This window comes from Polyodon spathula, chromosome 9 (genome assembly GCF_017654505.1).
Source record: "Polyodon spathula isolate WHYD16114869_AA chromosome 9, ASM1765450v1, whole genome shotgun sequence".
Classification (NCBI taxonomy): domain Eukaryota; kingdom Metazoa; phylum Chordata; class Actinopteri; order Acipenseriformes; family Polyodontidae; genus Polyodon; species Polyodon spathula.
Genome location: NC_054542.1, coordinates 47,809,614 through 47,831,097, shown reverse-complemented (window position 1 = coordinate 47,831,097; position 21,484 = coordinate 47,809,614). Strand labels below are relative to the sequence as shown.

General features: G+C 39.8%; 1 protein-coding gene across 4 annotated transcripts in view; it reads right to left on the bottom strand.

The window, feature by feature from the left end:
* Positions 1-1,615: 1,615 nt before the first annotated feature.
* The window catches only part of dgkh (diacylglycerol kinase, eta), a 78,606-nt gene continuing 58,737 nt past the window's right edge, over positions 1,616-21,484 (bottom strand). For 3 of the 4 annotated variants that reach the window (XM_041259809.1, XM_041259808.1, XM_041259811.1), the window contains 21 exons: positions 20,945-21,053; positions 20,290-20,429; positions 19,696-19,780; positions 19,418-19,509; positions 19,088-19,187; positions 18,507-18,819; positions 17,370-17,501; positions 16,809-16,946; positions 16,117-16,234; positions 15,554-15,664; positions 15,321-15,417; positions 14,911-15,018; positions 14,323-14,436; positions 13,487-13,621; positions 13,034-13,194; positions 12,736-12,841; positions 11,771-11,863; positions 11,217-11,336; positions 10,087-10,195; positions 7,941-8,071; positions 1,616-6,148 (listed from right to left, as the gene is read on the bottom strand). In XM_041259809.1, coding sequence (XP_041115743.1) covers positions 6,062-6,148; positions 7,941-8,071; positions 10,087-10,195; positions 11,217-11,336; positions 11,771-11,863; positions 12,736-12,841; positions 13,034-13,194; positions 13,487-13,621; positions 14,323-14,436; positions 14,911-15,018; positions 15,321-15,417; positions 15,554-15,664; positions 16,117-16,234; positions 16,809-16,946; positions 17,370-17,501; positions 18,507-18,819; positions 19,088-19,187; positions 19,418-19,509; positions 19,696-19,780; positions 20,290-20,429; positions 20,945-21,053 — 2,599 coding nt within the window. In that variant the 3' untranslated portion in view covers positions 1,616-6,061. The remainder of the gene's footprint in view (positions 6,149-7,940; positions 8,072-10,086; positions 10,196-11,216; positions 11,337-11,770; positions 11,864-12,735; positions 12,842-13,033; positions 13,195-13,486; positions 13,622-14,322; positions 14,437-14,910; positions 15,019-15,320; positions 15,418-15,553; positions 15,665-16,116; positions 16,235-16,808; positions 16,947-17,369; positions 17,502-18,506; positions 18,820-19,087; positions 19,188-19,417; positions 19,510-19,695; positions 19,781-20,289; positions 20,430-20,944; positions 21,054-21,484) is intronic. The other variant, XM_041259810.1, reaches the window with a different exon arrangement.

Genomic DNA, 21,484 nt, shown 5'->3' with positions numbered 1-21,484 from the left:
CCCAATGGCATCAACACCCTTTGAAAAACTTACTGCAAAATATATGCCATGTTCCTGAAATAAGCCACGGTGAAAGGCAGTCCTTTGGAAGCAGTGAGGTATACTGAATTGATCCAAATGACAGTAGATCTAAATAACACCACCGTTTAAATGAATACAGGGAATAGGTTTTGAAAATCAAACGACCTGGTGCTAGTCTCTTTATTTATTTATGTAAAAATATGAGTGTTTAGATCATTAAAGCAGACCCCACTGTGTCTGAAACACTGCAGTATATTTGAGGCGGCAAACAGCACATGTTGAAAAATGATAATACAAAAAAAAGCTGAAAAGGAAGAGATTTTGGCTTCCTTGAGGCTTCGTAAATGAAGTTCAGAAATGCACGTTCGAAGTGTAGATTCTGAGCAGCCTGGTTTACTTGGTGATGCCACTGTGTGAAACAAAGCCAGTTTAGAATCTAGCGAACAAACCACCAGCCTTTCAGAGGGGAAAAAAATCCAACTGTTAACAGTGCGGCGAGTGTCATTTCGAATGTCTACTCCTTTCCTACAGTGCCAGTGTCAATGAGATACTACGGTTAGCCAGTGGATCGCAACGCTGCAGGTACAGCCAGTTACAGGAAGTACAAGACTTCCAACTCTTCATGTTTAAGCAGCAACTGCACATCAAGCAACAAAGTAAGATACACCAACCACTGAAATGTGTAAAGAGTAACTCCAATCTTTTCATTAAATCGATAGCCACCTGTATTCCAACAGCGGAACAAGGCTTAAACAACATCTGTGAGTCGACCAGTTAGTACGTTAGCTAACCTCGTAACAATTCGTGTCTATATGTAAACAGGGTTACCAAAGCATATATATATATATATATATATATATATATAGATATATATATATATATATATATATATATTATATATATATATCTATATATTATCTATAGTATATATATGCTACACACACAGAGTAAACAGTGTTACAGAAACACAAATATATAGGGTAAAAAGGGTTACACAAGCATGGATATAAGGGGTAAACAGGGTTACAGAACAAGTGGTAGCAAAGACTAATGTCCGTGCCATGATAAAACCTCAGGTAATAAAGATGTATAATAATAATAATATTAATAATAAGCAGGAAGAGATTGTAGCATTGTTATTTAAACATGTTACTGCAAACCCATTTCGTTTCTTCTTCTTCTTCCTATTATTATTAGAGTTCAGTTACTGCATTATAGCTATTCTGGGAGGTGAATGGATCAGGAGCTCCTGTATGTTTAAGTGTCATGCATTAACACTGAGCAAGGTGTGTGAAACTACAGCCACACGCCAGTGTACCACTGATAATTCTTCAAACAGAGTTTTTAAAAGAGACTGGAACACCACAATACCGTTTTAGAAGATGGATTTAGCTACTGGTTGGTGCTTAGAAAATACTTCATGTGCAGCTGGTGCCACTTAGGAACCCCTACACCCAACAAACACATATTCCAATAAGAGGGCATATTGCACGTCTGTAGAGATTTCACTAGAACACTGGTATGCTTTAATCTTTGGTTATCAGTCTAGCATTAAAGCTGAAAGAATCGGGCTAACCTTCCCAAACAGTTAAAATAAATGTGAAATATGACTTAACTCTCCATCTGGACAATAAAGAGCTCTTGCAAGGTAATAGTTTGAAGAAATTAGTTTAGTATGAAATTAATTCTTTAGCCATAATTAAGTATCTAAAAAGTTATTTAGTTGATTTTCATTTTTTTACACCATTCAGAATACAGGGAAGTGACAAAAATGTCTTGCTCCCTGTTTGAAATCAAGACCTGATATTTAAATCAATGTTATTACCAGTGAAATGAACTAAGCTGCAGTATTTGTTTCCACTGGAATCCTGGCTTGCAGTTTTGGGGAAGGACTGAGGCACAAGGAGGTATACTGGCATGCCACACTATGTGCTGATCTGGGATTTGAATCAATACACAATACTGTTCTTTCTTTTAATAAAACACCTACCCCCCCTGTTACTCTCCTGTGTCGGTTGTTGTTATGAAAAAATAAAAACGAAAGCTGATTCTGTTTTGCAGCAATAACGAAGGAAGACACTGATTTTTGCTGGATTTCTTCAGCTTGCATTGAGACAGCCCAAAGCACACCTTCATTCAAAGTCAAAGTACTACCTTGGATCAGGTGAATGACAACTCTTTCTTCTACTGTGCTTGCAAGCCAGCAGGCTTCAGAAAAGCAAACCTGCTGACGTCCAGTAAACAATCAAGCCAGTCATCGATGGCTAAGAAAACCGATTTCTTCCCTGGCTGCTACAGAAACAAGACTTACAAGTTTATTATTTTAAAAAGACACTCCAGCCACTGAATCTGCAAAAACCCTGGCCACTACATTGTGATTCCGCAGACTGAAAATAATACTGTAAGTGGATTAAATTTGGGCAGTGTTTGACTGTAAAAAAAAAAAAAAAAAAAAAAAGAAACTGGTAAACAAAAGAGCAGTTTTGTATACAAGCTAGATTTAAATGCTTGAACAGGTCACTGAAGATTCTGCATTGCAAAAAAAAATTTCATATAGAAAAAGTTATTGGCCTGGGTTTGTTAACAACAGAAATTATTACCGTAGTAATATCAAGTAAATAAGCAATCTTTTAACAGAGCATTTCAACCAAAATAAGCAACAGCAGTAAAAAATGAACTCAGGTACAAAATATCAAATTACACAATTTTTCACACTTCACTAATATATACCAACACTGGAGCCACCCTCACAGATATTAAAATATCCTAGACGACTCTGTAAAACATAAAAGTATATAAAGCTTAGAGAATAATACTTCAAAGAGGTACAGCTACAGATATGAACTGTGGTAAACATTATTAGTGCACCAAATGTCATTGAAGATTAGAAGCAAAACAGCTCTTTGCCTGCATGCAAGTCTGAAGTACATCTGCAACACAAGACTAGCTGCGAGATAAGCAAGATATGAAATGTACCAAATTCTGTTTATAGACAAACAAAGCTGGGCTTTTTCTCAAACCTGGCTACTGCAATTTTTAAAATCAACACTCAACTTCCTGGGCTTGAATTTAAATAATACAGACTGAATATCTTACTAGAGGTGATTTAAGTAGTGCAATAGAGTGCATGCTCTTCTGCATAAACAAATGCAAATCACAGGGCTCAGTATCTGACTTTTCTGACTACCTATTTCAGTTCAAACTTTTCTCACTGCCTATGTCATGTAGGCTCTCTCTCTCTATCACAATAATTCCATCTTGAATGAAAACACAAGAGCTATGTAGAAAATCACATGTTGATTTAATATTGTACACAGGAAAACGAGAGCCATCTTCCACTCCAGGGGTTCCAAGACTAGGAAGACATGGTACAGCTACAGTGCACACTGTGTCATCAAACAGAGACTGGCTTACATCTCTGTTTCATGTGCTGTCTGGTTTTGACGTCCAGCCCTGATTATCTCATTGTAAAACCTGTTATCTGTGTCAGTCTGTCTGGCCAGTATTTTAAGTATTGGTGTGATATTACATGAATGTTATTTCAAAATTTGAGGTAATTAGAGATTCATTTTTAAAGACCACCTGTCTATACTGAATGGTCAATATAAGCAGGGTTGACGCTACAATTCATTTAGCACAGGTGCACTTTTAATGACAATGATACTTCATGCTGCACACGAGTCAGTAAATGGAGCTACATTCTGCTTCTTACAGACATTAATCCAACAAGACGCTTAAGTTTTGGAATGGTGGTCTTATGTGCTAACTATGCCCCCTGCTGGATACTTGCAGTTAGAGCACATCCAGAAATGTTAGAATCAAAGCAGTAATACAAGGAAACATATAATGTGCGGGAAAAAGGGGGAGACGGGACGGGACGGGACGGTGTTCCCTATGATTATGTATTGTGTGCAAGGGGGTTCCCTGTGATTGCAGTGTCTGTACCATGATTGCAAACATCCAAGAAGCTGATGGTGGACTAACTGCTTACGACAAAGCCAAATATACTGTTTAGAATTTTTTTCACATGGTAGTTCATCAATAATATGGTCACTCTTCCTTTTTGGCACATGCGCTCACTAGGAAGCATAGTGGAATATGATGATTGCTGATCTTTGGAAGCATTTTTAAGTACGCCAGCCCATTTTTCTTTTTTTACTGGCCTTTTCTTCTTTTAGATTGACATTCAAAAGCTTTTGATAGGTGAGAAATTGGCAAAGACTGTTTTGTTGTTCTGCATTAAAAAGACATTTGAAATAAAACATTAAATAAAAACCATCATCCTTATCAAATAAATAAAATATTGCACCACAGTCACGATATATTGCAAGACGTACCTTGCTTGTGTGGAACAAATCACTTCTATTCTAAATGCACATCGTTCAGGTGCAATATACACACACAATACATGGATTCAACTGGCTATATTACTACAAGTAATAAAAGGGTTATAAATAATTATATTAATGATGTGCATTTTCTTTGTGTTACTCTTTTGCATATAACCCTTATCATGATACTTAAACAATATACCCCACAATGCTCAGACCTAGTCTTATTCACTACAGTGTATCCTATAAACTTGCATGCTCCAACAACACAGCAGCAATTTAAACATCTTAAATATAGTGATGCAAGTCAGCTGCATTAGTCTGCATTTTAACCCATATATAACTTAACAGAAACACCGAGATAAAAGCAGTGCATTGGCTATTGTATCACAATAGATTCAGCAACAGACTACCTCACAGAACTAAGCCGATTGTATTGTATTGTATGCACTGGATTGAGGACTTTGTTATTATTAAAACAATAACTGATGCTTTTTAAAGAGTAAAACACACCCTCAGCAACAGTGTATCAGAACACTGTCATGGTGAACATTGTTTAAATTCAAATTATTTCATCCAAGCTGAATGTTAAAGGGAAACAGCTCGATACAGACTCATTTGAACGCATTCATTTGGTACTGGCTGTCACAGAGCTATATAACAGTTTGAATATTATAGTGGGGCTTTCTTTTTAGTTTAAAAACAAAATTGTACTTCCTTTTTTGTTTTAAACCTTTGGGGATAATTCTAGGAGATAGCCTTGTAATAAAATCCTAGTTTAAAACTCAATCCTACCGTAACCTCCTATGGATAAATCACACTACATAATAAATAACTTTTAGTCACATAATGCACAACCAATATGGCACAGATGCTACGGTTCACACCTACAAGTCCTTATCACAATAGTTTCATGCAAAGAATAGAAAAAAAGGCTACTTTAGATCAAAGAGATACTTCAGTAGTAACAAATGGCATGATATTAAATAGATATAAAAGTTGTTCAAGTGTTTTTTCGCTTGTAAAAAACAGAAAGTACAATAAACGCAATGCCATGCAATAGAAGAGAATTCCATGCCAGGCAGACAAACCATGCATTACAATGCCACTGCAGCACACAGGTTTCTTAGCCTTTCAAACATCCTCATACTTGCTCACTGATTGATATGTTCAAGGGCTTGGCCAGTTTTAATAATAAAAAAGCAACAACTGGCCAGCTCCCTTCTGCTCTACAGTATGCTAGTCATTTCTGAAGTGTTTTCTCACGTTGCCAAAGCCGATGGTCTGTCTTAAAGTGATATGCTAATATGATGCCTCACTGAGATTGATGGCACTCTCGTTTTGGAAGTCCTACATTTTGCTACTTCTGTATTTCTGTGGTAAGGCAGGTCGTGTAAACAATCCTGCTTTTATTTTTGATTTTTTAAACCAAGTGCATATGTGGCTGTGCCATGCGTGCACAACATTAAATGGCTTTTAAAAAGATTTACAACTTCTTACATCTTTTTTTTTTTTTTGGCACAAACCTTCCAAAAATCGTAACAGATCCAAAATTCCCCTCCCCGAAACATAAACAAGCCCCCTTTTTCCTTCCACACAAGTTTCTTTCAGTCTGTCCCAAGCTGTCGCCCCAATCACTCCTTGTTTATATTTAAAACACTGGGGGGTCTTGAATGCTGAGAAATGATCCTCCCTCAGTCCATGACAGCTTACAGGTCTGACAGGGTGTTTTTGGCGAGTTCTTTAATTCCCTGGAGAATTCGCTTCATATGGCCCACCTTCGATATCCCCAGGTCCTAAAAAAACAACAATAAAACAACAAAAAAAAAACCAAAAAAAAAAAACAGTCTTGTTAGACTTGTGCTTTTAAATTGGCTTGCTGTGTTTCCAGCTAGCATGCTAGCATTGACTTGAGAAAAGCATTTTCAGCCCTGTAATGCCCAAGCCTTTATGAAATGAGAAAAAGCTACTTTATTTATGTAACTAGATTCCCGTGTCTTGTACACAAAACATAATTTTTATTTTGGTTCCTGTCTGGCAACACATAATGTTCTGCATATGAAAAGTTCTGGCTTGTGAGGCTGGATGAAATAGATAATAATATAGAGAGGTGGCTAAGCATCGTCTCGTATGTGATAGAGGAATGGGCATCACAGGGTGGATATGCAGTGAAAGGCATTTCATGGGCAGTTGGCTGAAGTGATCACACACAAAAACTGTTTCAAACCATACAGCTGAACACACAAATGACTTTGTCTGCAGTACAAGGGCCACTTGAAATCGCAGTGTCCGTGTCACAATCCAATCTCAATACACACTTTGCCTCAAAGGCCAGATACTTTACAGTCAGGCTGCATAGTTTGTCATGAGTCAGTACCAGAGTTTTCTTCTTTTTTTTGTGGATAAAAGCTCTTGCGTGGCCATATACTGTAGAATGTTAATGTACAGATGAATACAAACGATGTGCCCCAACATTTATTTTGCTTCAGGCTTTTCCTGCAAATGGAAGGCTTGAAGGGATAGCATTCTATCTTGCTAGGCATCGGCCTACCATACAAGCAAACACAAAAACAAGCTAAAGCCTACATTGCTTTGGCTTCTCTCCATTTGTATCTCCACTTAATAAGGCCCCAACCCTTAAATAAGAGCTAGGTGATGTTTCAACTTGTATCAGAGGCAACCCTACCCCAGGGAGAGAGTTTATATTATGGATCATGTTTCCAAATATTGGAACAATAAAGCGACAGTGATGGACATTACCATATCTGTCAGGAACCGTTCTAAAGAATATTTCCCAGTGAAAGGTTCCACTCAGTGAAAGTGTCTCTCTTTTCAGCACACAATGAATACACCATGAGTGGCATGTCGACTGAAGGAAAATAACACTGGGTTTGGGTGAGGTGAGATGGGGTGAGGTGGGGAGCAGGGGTCCCGATCCATACACACTGCATCCCAGCACCGAAGTGAACAGACACAACCATTCACTAAGCCAAAATTAGCTTGTATTCGTCTTTTGACTTTGCAAGTACTGTTTGACAAGTGGCACAATCAAATGTAAGCTTAAAAATGCTTCTTACAATCTAATAACATTATCACTACTAATGCTGGATTTTATTGATTATTTTGAATTATGAACATCATGTGTTGCACTACTGAAAGGTATTAGGACTGTCCAGGTCAACTAAAAAGAAAGTGTAATCAATAAAAAAGCTAATAAATAAATATGAATACACTTTAAACTTGTTATACTTTCGTTCCTCTATGTATGTGCAGATTTGAAACCCGATCAATAAATCCTGCTTTTACACATTTAGGCACGTTGTACTGACTCCTAGAGAACACATAAAGCCTTTAAATATGAGCACACAATGTTAGTAAATTAGTTTTGGTTATCAAAAACCCGCCCCCCCCCCCAAAAAAAACAGTTGCACAGTAAAAAGCCAAGCAGTGCAGCACACTACAGCGGAAAGGAGGGGTGCAGAAATATATATATATATATATAGAGAGAGAGAGAGAGAGAGAGAAATGTGACGATCCAAGTGAGAAAGATTTTAGAAGCAAGGAGAGAATTAGGCACAAAGGGAATACCTTCAGGTCTCGCCTCTCCAGGTGCAGCAGCTCGGAGCCTCTGATGTCGTGGCGGATGAAGATTTCTTTGTACTCTCCCAAGCTGAGCAGATCCAGCCAAGCAGCCACTTCGTCTGTGCCCCACCTTTGAACTACCAAAGTTAAGAGCAAAAGCCCCTTAACATTCTACCAGCTCAAACGCATCACAAAGCAAACAGGATCAGGCCGAAGAAAGGGAAACAGAAGAACAGGGCAAAGGAGCTGTGCAGCGGCCAGCAAGAGGGAGGGTTACAGTCTGGTCAGGTAACAACATCTCTCAGAGGTTTCACATGCAAGTTATTTATTAGCACTTCCACCATTCAGAGCACAAAGACATGGGAGAAAGGGGACAGCTGTGCTCATAGTTGCAATCTCCTGTTTCATTTAGGAGTTAAGAATTATAAAAATAAACTCAGAGGTTTGTGCTAACAGTAGCCCAGTTTATCTTGCACTGACAGACTAACCACTCACTCATATCTTTATACCAAATAAGAATTAAACATTTTTAAGAACAGACTATACTGACTTGCATGTGTGCACACAGCTACTGCATGTGTTAATAGTTTGCTTAGTTTTAGTCCCTCTCATGTATAAGGGTGCTTGATGCAGTTTGTATCAGAGTGCCCAAATATTGCTCCACTTGTACAGTAGCAGTGGCTAGTATGACTCACTTACAGCACAGTTAAGTGTAACTGGAATGCAATGCAAATGCCTTTTGTATGTTTCTTTTTTAAACAGTGTGCTTCTGTATGTTTACAACCAAGCCAGCCCATGTGAAACTGAGAAAGCCAACTGCACACCACACACAACTAAAATCATTCCTGGACTGAAAAAGCAATGCAAACAGCATTTTTGTTTCACAATAAGATAAACAATCCATGGCAATGCTTTCCTCTCTGTATTATTTTAAATTTTGTGTAAAGTATCAGCGTCATAATAGGCAGTGTTAATAGTCATGCTACTATGTTATATTTTATTATTCAACTTTTGTTATTGCTAGAATAGGCCATCAATATGAAAACAATCTGTAAACAAAAAAGTTGGCTCAATACCTGTGAACAAGTCGGCTTGTAATGAAACCACATAAACCTGCAGTGGATTATTCCACATCTGAAATCAGCAGGCAATGCAGGGAAGGAGATGGCGACTGTATTGTCAAAATCCTTAACCATACACAGGGGTGACCCGGGTATGAGGGTACTTCAGTCTCTATACCAAACCAATAACTGACAAGAGCCCCTGTGACTACAATACTTCAAGAGACCCTGTGACTACAATACTTCAAGAGCCCCTGTGACTACAATACTTCAAGAGAGCCTGTGACTACAGTACTTCAAGAGCCCCTGTGACTACAATACTTCAAGAGAGCCTGTGACTACAATACTTCAAGAGCCCCTGTGACTACAATACTTCAAGAGCCCCTGTGAATACAGTACTTCAAGAGAGCCTGTGACTACAATACTTCAAAAGCCCCTGTGACTACAGTACTTCAAGAGAGCCTGTGACTACAGTACTTCAAGAGCCCCTGTGACTACAGTACTTCAAGAGAGCCTGTGACTACAGTACTTCAAGAGCCCCTGTGACTACAGTACTTCAAGAGAGCCTGTGACTACAGTACTTCAAGAGCCCCTGTGACTACAGTACTTCAAGAGAGCCTGTGACTACAATACTTCAAGAGCCCCTGTGACTACAGTACTTCAAGAGCCCCTATGACTACAATACTTCAAAAGAGCCTGTGACTACGGTACTTCAAGAGCCCCTGTGACTACAATACTTTAGAGCCCTGCTGATGGTTTTTGTAAGGGATAGAAGACAGATGGAAAATGTTTTTATGATATGGTACTGACTCCGAATGGTCAGCTTTATCTTCTCAAACTATTAAAAGAACACTCTTCTTGTTTTCCATGTGCACACTTCAGACTGTGTCAACTTGCAAAAGTCATTAACAAAAAGAAGAATCCACTGAAACAAGTTATGGACGTAGGTAATGCTCTCCAGCATTAAAATATAGGAGTCAGACACAGTAAGTTATCTAGCTGCTGTTAAAAACACAACATTGTGAACTCATATTACTCATCTGTTTCAAACAAAGGAAAGCTGTATTTCCTCGGAGGCACAGTACACTTACCTGACTGAGGGTTTGCCTTATGCCTTTGGGTCTTCTCTTTCTTGAACTTTGGCACAATACGAAACATGGTGCTTCTACTGTTCCTTTTACCATACTCCATTGAGTGCTCCTGTTACACAGAATATTTCAAAATATTAAAATGTTAACATTAATTCACTGTAGAGATTTTGTTTATAGTTAAAGTTGGAGTTGACTGAATGAACAAAATCTGCGTTTTGCTCAACAGTGTCTAAAAATAGCATTTCAAATTTGTTATTTCCTCCCTTTTTTATTAAGATTTTCACTATGTCTGAAATCTTTGTTAATATGACAAATTACACTCTACAGGTATGTATGGACAAAAGATTAGCATCACCTAGAATTTTAGGAATGAGACATACTTTAAAAAAAAAAAAAAAAAAAAAAATGTGAACAGAATTTAGATCTTTTATTTAACATACAAAGTGATATCACAAAAGCCATAATAGTAGTTCAGTATTTCATATTAGATTTTGAAATGTCACATTTTTCAATGTTTGCATTTTTTTGTTAAATATATGGAAAACTACAAAACAGTATGCAATTCAATAACATAACATTATTCAGCAGATTTCAATCAAATATATGAAGTAAAATGTGTTAATTCTATAGGGTGATGCAAAGCTTTTGGCCATAGCTGTAGATGCTCTATGTACGACTCCTGTGGGAGCTCCAGGTACCAGGCTTCCGAGGTGTGATGTGAGTGGCTTGGTTACCACTTTGCTAGCTGCAGTTTCCAAATGCCCCTTATCCTGTGTGCAACTTGATTTTATAGTACAGCCCTTATCCTGTGAGCAGCTTGATTTTATAGTACAGCCCTTATCCTGTGAGCAGCTTGATTTTATAGTACAGCCCTTATCCTGTGAGCAGCTTGATTTTATAGTACAGCCCTTATCCTGTGAGCAGCTTGATTTTATAGTACAGCCCTTATCCTGTGAGCAGCTTGATTTTATAGTACAGCCCTTATCCTGTGTGCAGCTTGATTTTATAGTACAGCCCTTATCCTGTGAGCAGCTTGATTTTATAGTACAGCCCTTATCCTGTGAGCAGCTTGATTTTATAGTACAGCCCTTATCCTGTGTGCAGCTTGATTTTATAGTACAGTTCCCTACCTCTTCATCATTGGGTTGCAAGACGTGATAAAGCCAGGGGATTTCGGCGAGTTTCCTCAGCTCCATCTCCACACTCTGCAGGGCACTGGACAGTAGCTCCTCGTGGGGCAGGTCCAGTTGCTTACAAAGAAAAGACACGTAGCTGACTAGAGGACACATTGCTTCAGCACCACCGTAACAAGCACAGGTATCATTTGAGGGAAAAACGACTTCAATGGTTACGATAGTCCCAAGACTAGACAGCACACTGGATCATTTTGCTGTCTTTGGCGCATTTATTTGGGATGTTCTGAGGTGCTGCTAATACTGCTAGACATTTACTTTCGATCTTGTATCCATTGGGGTCCTGTTAGACCCGGCTGTCAGCGCTATCAGACTGCAGGGTAGACAACTGTGTTTCGGTGAATCTTGCCCTATACGTTTTAGTCCTAATTCCTTTGTGAAAGTCAAGGTGAAGCTGACTTGCATGCTGTTTCCATTGGTAATGGAGACTGCAAACAACAGTTTTATGATTGTTAGGAACTTTGCAACCTCACTCTAATCAGACAACTCACCAGTGGTACTCTTCCAACAAGTAAAGATTCTGTTTCATTGTGTAGAGCTTTCACGTTGCTTGCAATTTCAATGGCTGTATTTCTTGTTAGGCTCTGTAGAAGACAAATAAACCACTGAGCTATAGATAACAAGAAGCAAAGACGGGGTGCAAACACTGAACTGCAAGGCTTTGTATACACCATGTCAATGCATGCTCTTCTGTAATCTGGACTATGCATTGTGCTCATGGAACATATTCATGTCCTTTAGTGTGCAGGGTCAGGTCGTTTCTGCAAACTGGTTTCTGTTAAAAGTGGGGTGTCTCAGACTAGTTGAAAGCGCAACTAAATGTAATTGCACAAATACATACATCTATCACTACCACCTGTTGTATAACTACAGAAACCACTAGGGGGCATGTTTTACAAACAAAGCTCTAATGGCTGTGTGGCAGGCTGGCGAGTGGATAGAGGCCCAGAGACAGACTGCAGTTCAAAAAAATAACTATTTTATTATAAATAAACACAAAATGAAAGGGCACAAGGGCCAAAACAAAGCAATTTAAACACAAAAAAGATAAAAAGCAAAACTTACAAAAATAACAGTTTCCAGGCTGGGCAATGCCTTCACTGGATTCAAACTTTCTAAACAACCCAAAAAAAAACCAACCTGCTTCCTCAGCTCCCTCTCCCCAAATGAGAAGCAGAGGCCTCCTTTTATATCAGGTGGCTGGGCGCTGATTGATCGTTAATCAACCTAATCAACTAATCAACCCCAGCCACCTGAACATAATAAACCCAGGCAGGTAGGGGAAGTTAACCCCATCCCTGCCAATTTAAAGGGCAGAGCTTTGCTCTGCCACAGGCTGTAACACCAGAGCCTCTGACTGAAACCCCCACATTTTACAAACTCCTGCTCTTGCACTGTTACTCAACCGCTGTTGGATATTATAACTACTAAAGGAGCAGAGTGCTCTGTTGCTTACCTCTCGGAACTTGGGGTGGGTTTTGTTGAGTGCGTGTGAGGACGCGTTGACTGCGTGAGCCAGCTCCTGCTCCAGCAGGCTGTGGGATTGCGCTGCTTCACAGATCCTGAGAACACCCACAAAACCGGATTAACAAACCACAACAGCATCCTATAATGCATAGCGTAGGTCCATGCTGAATATTTGATATACTGGACAAGCGAAAAGATACAGCAGGTGCAACTGATGGAAGATCACCGTGTATAATGTAACAGTAACAGTATAATGAACCAGCTGATGCTACTCCCCTCCCTCTCACCTGGTAATGAGCTCCTCCGCTGCCCTCGAGCACATCTGGATCTGGACAACCTCCTCATCTGTGGCCAGGTCCACTGACTGCTGGGAGTACAGGTGGGGCCGAAGCGCCGATTTGTCGTACTTCAGCTTGTCCTCCCACGACTTCAGCGTGTTCTCGAAAGCCTGCCCACATGCCAGTTCAGGAGTCATTATAATAAATAGGACTAGTTAGCCTTCCTTCTCACAGCGGGCCTGCTTTCACAGCCATGGAATAAGAGGTCCAACCCAAGTGGCAATGCATTCTTAGGCCTGGATTGAATCACTTTCCAAGCACCTCTTTAGCTATTGTGTATGCTGTGCCCTTCCACAGTCGTGCTGCTATGTCCACAGAAGTGCTCTAATTTATTAAATGTAATTCAGACCTTTAGTGAAGTAAAGAAAAGGGATCCCGTCATTGTAAACCCGTCCTACTCACCCTGTCTCTAGTCAGCATCTGGGCTCTGTTTTTATGAATAATTTTGATGACCCCCGGGGGCTGAATCCAGGCCTCTCCATCCACTTGTATGGGAACCCCTTCATCACCCAGGATTGTGATCTTCACAGACCGGCACTACACCAGAGCAATTCAAACCAGAGAGGATTGAAACCCTACACAGCACACACAGGACAGTGCTACTCAACAGCATGCATACAGGTCCTGGACGGGTTTGATTGATCAAAGGGATATGCAAAAGAAAAGCAACGTGTTCAAACAGGAGTTTGGGTTATGTCATCTTAATATACTCTCTTAAACGTTTGTATCAGAAATCATACACTGTATGAACACCTCCAGCTGGCTGCTGCAGGGCAGATGTAATGGATTCAGCAGGTATAATCAGTTTTTTTTTTTTTCACAGTTATCAAGGATTTCACTATTTCTGTGAAAATTACCTATTGCCGTCTAATATGTAGTTCCACGTGAAAACCCACATTCTGAAAGAATTGTGTAAATATACATATTTTTATCACATAAAAATAAATACAAAAAATAAAAACTTAGCAATATTGCTCCATAAGAACTGGTCAACACTGCCAAGCTGTCAGTGACATTTGTGAAGGAAATAAACAGTGACATAAATCCTCCATCATGCAAGAATTCAATTTTCATGGACAGTATCAGCGTTTCACACTTTACTTTTGAAGTCATTCACATTTTAGAAAGGCTGCTAATCTGCATCAGCACTGCTGCGTTGAATACCTCTGGGAATGAACATTCACACTCGTATGTAATTCTAATCGTTTTGAATTGAAGACTGTGATCTGAAACCTCACCTGCGCTATCCTGTGATGTTGCAGTTTTATAACTCGTGAAACTGCCATCTGCATGCTCCCAAAAACAGCAACAACCTCCAAGATCTTGTCATCGAATGATGGGGCGCAAAAGATCTACAAAATAAAAACAAATCATCACTCGTCATACACAATGCATGCACGCTGCAGAATGCAGAAGTTTTATTTGTATTCTCACTGAAATAAAACCTGCACAGTACTCTTGTAATAACAGAACTTGTGTTTCCATGCAGTGAAATATAATTAGCTTACGGCATCAACCCCCAACGCTTTCAGAAACATCAGTTCACAAAAGGTATTTGTAAATCATCGTGGCAGCAAATATCAACATAAATATTGCAGTGATATTATAGTGGAATACAATCACTAGCTTCCAGTTACTGTGCTGTACATAAAATACACTGAAATATTAAAAACACCCCCATTTTTACCTTATCAAGTGCTCAAACACTTGATTCTATTTGTACAGTGATCTGGAATGCCATGGTGTGAAGGGCACTACATAAAAATACATTTGTACTGTATGTAAAAAAGTAAATGGGGTTAAATACTGGGACTTTTAGCGCTTACATCATCCTCCTTGGTTCCGCCCCAAAAGTTGGTTCCACCCGCATAGCTTGGAATGTTCAACACAGCGATGCCTTGGAGACTGGGGAGGGGTATGTACTGTCCGTCACACTGCAAGAGAGACTTGGAAAGTTTAGGGCAACCAGAGAGCTGTAGGAGTCGTCTTAGCCAAGTCTAATGTCTGGTTTTAATGTACGGGAAAGCTGTGTATCAGCAACGTTACAACATTGTCACTTTGGAGTTTACCTTGATATGATTTTATAATATTCCTGTGTGACCTACTTTGTGAAAAGTGCTTGCTGTGTCAGGGATGTGTGTGGACCAGCTGTTGCCCCACTGTGAAGAAACAAGACTAGTACTAATGTCTAAATGTACAGGTAGACATGGATATCTACAGAGATATAATACATTACCTCCAATTGGACCTTTTGCTCCAGATTCTTGTAAGTCCTCTGCAGTAGCTCTTTAGTGCCAAGGACACCGTACCACATCATGTTCTTCGTGCGGCTCCTGTAATGCAGACGAAATGTCAGTTTACAGCCTCAGAACTGCAGTGCAGCAGTAAAAAAGGAAAGGAAAATTCACTTCCAAAAAAAGAGAGTATACGCCATCCAGCCAGCATCACTCGTCCAGAGAGAAGACTCACCTGCATTTTTCAGGGTGCTCCTCCCGTTTATTGTTAAACTCCAGTGAGATCTTTGCATCCAATCCAATCCCAAAATAGTTGTTCATGACACATCTCTCCAAGTAGCCTTCTCTGCGTGAGACAAACAAGGAGAGAAACTTGAAACCGCAACAAACTGAAATATTATTGAACCTTTCACAAAATATGTCACGCAGGAAAATCAGGAAATCACGTGAGAGGAAATTCTAGTAAAAAGCATGATAGCACAGAAAGAAAACAACACAGTAAGAATCCCCCTTTTTGAGGATTCAAACCTAGAATCTCCTGGGTCTTAGTACTTTGCACTCATTGGCAGGTTTACCAATTATACAACAGGGTTCAGGGTTCACCTAATCAACGTAAAAGTCCTGAAACAGTGGGAACTGGCCATTAAGAATACATTTCTAATGAGAGCGTGTTGTCACGCACTCTCATGGGCTTCACGCCCCTGGCATGCACTGGCGGCGTGGCAATTAATCTGCAGTACAGGAGCTCTCTGGAGGCAACAATCAACTAACAAACCCACAGCGAAAGGAATTCCTTACAGTGAATCCGGGTCTGCATCAATGAATGGCGTTGCTCCAAAGAGATCGATGTTGGCCAGCAGCATTTTACTGATGATAGAACTTCCTGCAATGGAGGCAGCCAGTCCAGCTCTTAAACCTGTTGGAAAAGTAAAAACACAAAAGTCCATTTACATTTTACAATGCATTTCCTGGGTAATTTTTTAGCTAGTACGACATAGGATTTGCATGTGTGTGTAAAATCATGAAAGTGGCTTTTAATAAATGTTTAAAAGGTGACCGTATTGCTTATATGGAAGTTTTTCCCAATATGCTTCTGCCCAATTTGTTACAGCATTGATTTACAGCACTGACGCACAAGGAGGTAAAGTGACTCCTTCACAGATTGATCTAAATATAGGATTCATCTAATAGTCGTGTAGATCATTAAGGCAGGCCCCTTGTGTAACAAGAGGCCAGGAAAACCAACACCTTGACCAGTGCATGTAGGGGGAGTTAATCCTAATCCAAACAGCAGCAGTATCTTAATGTGCTCCAGTTTAGATAAATTAGTCAGTAGGACTCCCATTGTCTTTTGCTGCTTGCTGTAAAACTTCAGAAAAGGAAATGGTGCCTCTCGAAAGCCTATCCTAGCGTCAGTATTTTTCAGTTACTGTAATGAGTAGATTCATTACGGGATGATGGATTATTGCAGTGGGACAGCTCCCGGTTACCTGGGCAGATGATCCTGGTGTTCAATACTGGCAGGTTTTCTTTGCTGGTAGTGAAGTGAGGAATGGAGAAGGAGCCGCTGTAGGACTGAGTGCTACGACTGATTCGTCTCTCTAGGGGGGATTTCGGAGTTGTTTTGGCTGGTATAAGAAAGACAAAGTCAGGTTTCTATAAGCCTCTTGTTTTTTAGTTTTTTTCAATTCTGAAGTGACTGACTTTGACTAACTCAACATCATGGGTGCTGAAGTAATGCAAAAGAGGTCAGAATAAACCAGAACTCAGTAATCATTTTGATCAGCTATAAAACATGTTATGTGACTATAAAAGACCAGGTCTGGTATCAACGTGTCGTATATATCCACCACCAGCAGCAGCAGGAACCCAGAAATTGTGACAAAAGTTGCCCTGGAATAGAAAGGGACGGGCCTTGCTGTCACAAGAGTTAAAAGGTGGCAATATTTAGATCCGGTCAGTCAAGCCTGGTTGGCTATTTGCTGCCTGTTTGTTCAAGCAGGGTCTAAGAGGGAGGGATAAAGGTTAATACAAGAACAAAGTTTACTGACTTGAATGTGCCTCTAACTCCTTGGTGTCTTCGTCCTTCTCATCGTCTTTGCTCTCCTCCTCATTTTCTTTCTTGAACTCCGTCGGGGACTGGATCGCTTGTTCCTGGGTGTGGACGTTCTGCTCATCCACAACTGCCATGGAGAATATCAGAAAACAAGTTTGTTATTAGCATGCACTCCCTGCCAAGGCTACCAATTTAAATCCACCACATTGTGGCTTTTAGTCCTATACTCTAAACACCTGCTGCACTTCTTAAATATTCTTGAAAAACAGTTTAATGATACATCTGTGAGCAGAATGCAGTGCATTCACAATAATCCTGCTTAACAGCATTAATCGTTGCAATAGTTCACTGTCAAAAAATCAATTTGTGCAACAAAACCACCACACCTAAACCAGTGCAATTCCTCAACAAACATCTCAAGAACTTATTTGCTCCAGCTTCACCTCCCGTCTGATTAGCAGGGCTCAGAATCAAGGTGAAGGGGTCAATCCATCACTTATTTTCTTTTCGGGAGCCACAAAGTGGGAACATGAGCAGATTTGTGGTTAGATATTGTCTGCTGGATCAACAGACCTCTGCCCACAAGCTTTCTCTCGCACTATCCTTGTCTGTCCTTCCTACGGGCTCCTGTGCACAGACCTAACATCATTCAACCCAGGAGACCACACAGCCCCACAGCCAGCTTCTGACAAATCCAAACTTCCAAACTTTAGTTCTTTACTGCCAAAAAAGTCCCCACAGTCTGCTTAACTTAGAGCTCATCCGCAGGCCTGGTTGTGCAAAGGAAAAGTTCTTTACTTTCTCAGCTATTATACTGTTGACCTTCACTGCCAGCATCCCACGTCTTGGATCACAGTACAGGATCTTCTGAACCACACACTGGACTGGAAGGAATTACCCTCAATATTATGTTCATCGACTTAACAACAGCTGCACAAAAAACCTGTTTGAGCCTTTATTACCACATTTGTTACTGTTATTTATCCACATCCCCCCCCCCCCCCCCCCAAAAAAAATAATTAATTAATTAAATTAATAAAATATGTAAACAATAAGCTGTATTGCTTAAACAAGTGGTAGTAGACAGGAAGAATATTTTTACAGCACATGTTTTTTGTTTTCAATAACGCACCTTTTTCCGTCTGTTCTATGATTTGCCTCACAGCTTTTTTCAGGCTGTTGGCTCGCAGCATGAGCTGTTCTCTCGGTTTGAAGAATTTATGCGGGGACGGCTTTTCGGTGAGATTTTCTTCCAGCTTCTTCAACTCGGTCAGCGACTCCTCACTCAGCTCCTCCTCTTCTAGCTCCTCCTCCTCTAGCTCCTCCTCCTCCTCGCCTTCCTCCTCAACGATTGGTGGGGTGCTATGCGGTGGGTGGGCCGTGGCCTTGACCTCAGTGTTTAGAGTCCGGAGCAGGGAGTCCAGCTTCTCATTCAATACTTCACACTGGAAAATAAAAGAAACTTTTTTCAAACTCAATGGTATTACATCTCAGGAATGTCGAGCTGCTCCTCCATCTGAAACAGATCCCTAAGGGTCGATTCTGGGTCAAATTCAATTGGTTATTTCAGCTCTAAAGCGTTTTGCTCTGGATCAGATGAGAAGCTGAAAAGGTGATTCACGAAGAAGCTCTATATAAAAAGCTTAATTCAATAAGCATTTACACTTGTCGGTGAAAAAACATGGGCATTTTGATGTATTGCTGAAGGCTTACTTTTATAGACATGGCTTCAGCCTCATTGGTGTTCTCTGTTGTTTTCTCATAGGATTTGCCAACTTTCGCAACAAAGTCCTTGACAGTTTCACATAAAACCCTGAAGGAAAGAGAAAAGGGTTAATTCCTGACTGTAAATAATCTCTCCATTCACACCAACACTGATTGAAATCCTGCTATCACTCACTGGTACATGGCCTCCCAGTTGGCTCTACCCCACACTCTGCAGCATGAGAAGGTTGCTTTACATACATGCTAACTGAAAGGACTGTTTTCATGACTTATTGTGTAACAAATTGACAGCCCGTCCTCCGGAATTGCAAGACTCACTTTGCTGATGATATGACGACAGAGTGCTGGTCAGAGTTAAGGATCTTTGTGAGATGGGCAGCGACCGAATCTTCATAAGACGAAATCTGAAGCTGTGTGAACAAAGTTAATAACTGGGTGTATTGCTTCAATAGAAGCACACTGGCTTGGCCTATTTTTAAAATAAAAATGATAAATAAATAACAATAAACACAACAACCACACTTTATATATTTGTAACATTTAGATTTTTTTTTCAACAGATAGAGGTTTGCATATTTTTCCACTTGTACACTTACTTCACATTCCTCCGATTCTTCCTCTGGAGTAACCGGATAGCTCTGCTTTGAAGGTATTTTTATTTCATATGTCATGATACTCCATCTGTAAATGTATATATAAAAAACATCCCTCAAGAATTATTTCAACATGATGTTTTACAGACTAGTGGGCTCAATAATCTGCCTTCTGTGTTAACTTAGAATGGTTACCTAGTAGACAATCAATGCTCTATTCTAGTTTAACAAAACAAACAAACAAAACAAATGTGATAAGAATCAATTTGACTGAGTTCTGGGATCAATCAGCTACAAGGAACCAGACAAGCCTTGATGGGCCACATGCCCTCATTCTACACTCTTCTTATGCTCTACAAACATATCCATGCAAGAAGGCTTGGTGGATTTGTTAAACACATTCTCCAGAAGATCTCATCTGCTCACTGTGTGCCACACTAACAGCGACTGGCCAGTCTATAACTGGAAAGGGTACCCCAAGATTTTTGCATGATCCTTTAGCTTCAGTGATTTGGATCAGCTCTTCTATTACAGGCAGCTTGAACAGTTTAGAATGAAAGAGCTGTAAGACAACTGTGTGTGATATCTTCTGCATACCTGTCAAGCATCTTTGTGCTGGCTCGCTCTAGCTTTTCCAGGATTTGAGGAAGCTGTGTGTCATCGTCACATGATGCTCCCCAGCCAAGGACGCGGGCAAGATCGTTCCCAGTACCCAGGGGCAACACTCCCAGCTGGCACTGGAACACGACAGGGAAAATTCATGTTTCATAGATTTGACAAATTGTTCAAGATTTATTGGGTAACAAGTTATATTTCAATACAAAGGAAGTTACTTATGGGAAACACACCAGTGCTTAATAAGATTGATTTTGTTACATTTCCAAAATCCCAATTTTGCGCTTCTGTAAGAAACATTTCTAAAAACTGGTATAATGCACAACAGGCACACTTCATTCAGTATCAAAGATCTGGATATTGATGACCACCAGTTCACTAAGTGTAAGAGTGTTACAACTGATTTAATGGGAAAAAAAAATATGCAAACAAACCAAGCACACAAATCTAGGAGTCAATGTCAAGAAAACTCAATTTCTTAGGTGACAAAATAGACAATGTGTAAAAGTGTTTAACCTATTAAATGTGTTATTTCCAGGATGTCCTGAAAGTTTTATTCAGATAATTAGATACATAGTCAATGATTCAGTTCCACAGCAATCAAACACAGACCCGAAGCAGCAAATGAATGACCAACCTGCTTGTGAAGGTTTAGCTTGTCAATTTCAGACAGAACCCAGCCAACACTTCCATCACCTCCACACACTAGGATTCGGAAATTGTCAAATTTCTGAAACAAGCGTAAACTGCAGAAAAGAGTAATGCTGTCAGAATGGGAACTGCAGACAGACTGCCTAAAAAGACACATGTACAGTAGAATGTTTGCAGTGAAAAAGGAAACAAAATCATATATATATATATATATATATATATATATATATATATATATATATATATATATATATATATATATATATACATACACACATCCATACAGTGCCTTGCAAAAGTATTCAACCCTTGTGCTGTGGAAGCTCCCAGTTTGCACCGATGAAAGAAATTGCTCTAACGAGGACACAATTACCTTACCATTGGCCTCCACCTGTGAACCATTAAAGTTGCTGTCACATTTTCTGGATAAAAACCCCACTGTTGAAGGATCATTGGTAAGGCCGTGAATCTGAAGGAAAATGAAGACCAAAGAGCATTCTACAGAAGTTAGAGATAAAGTAATACA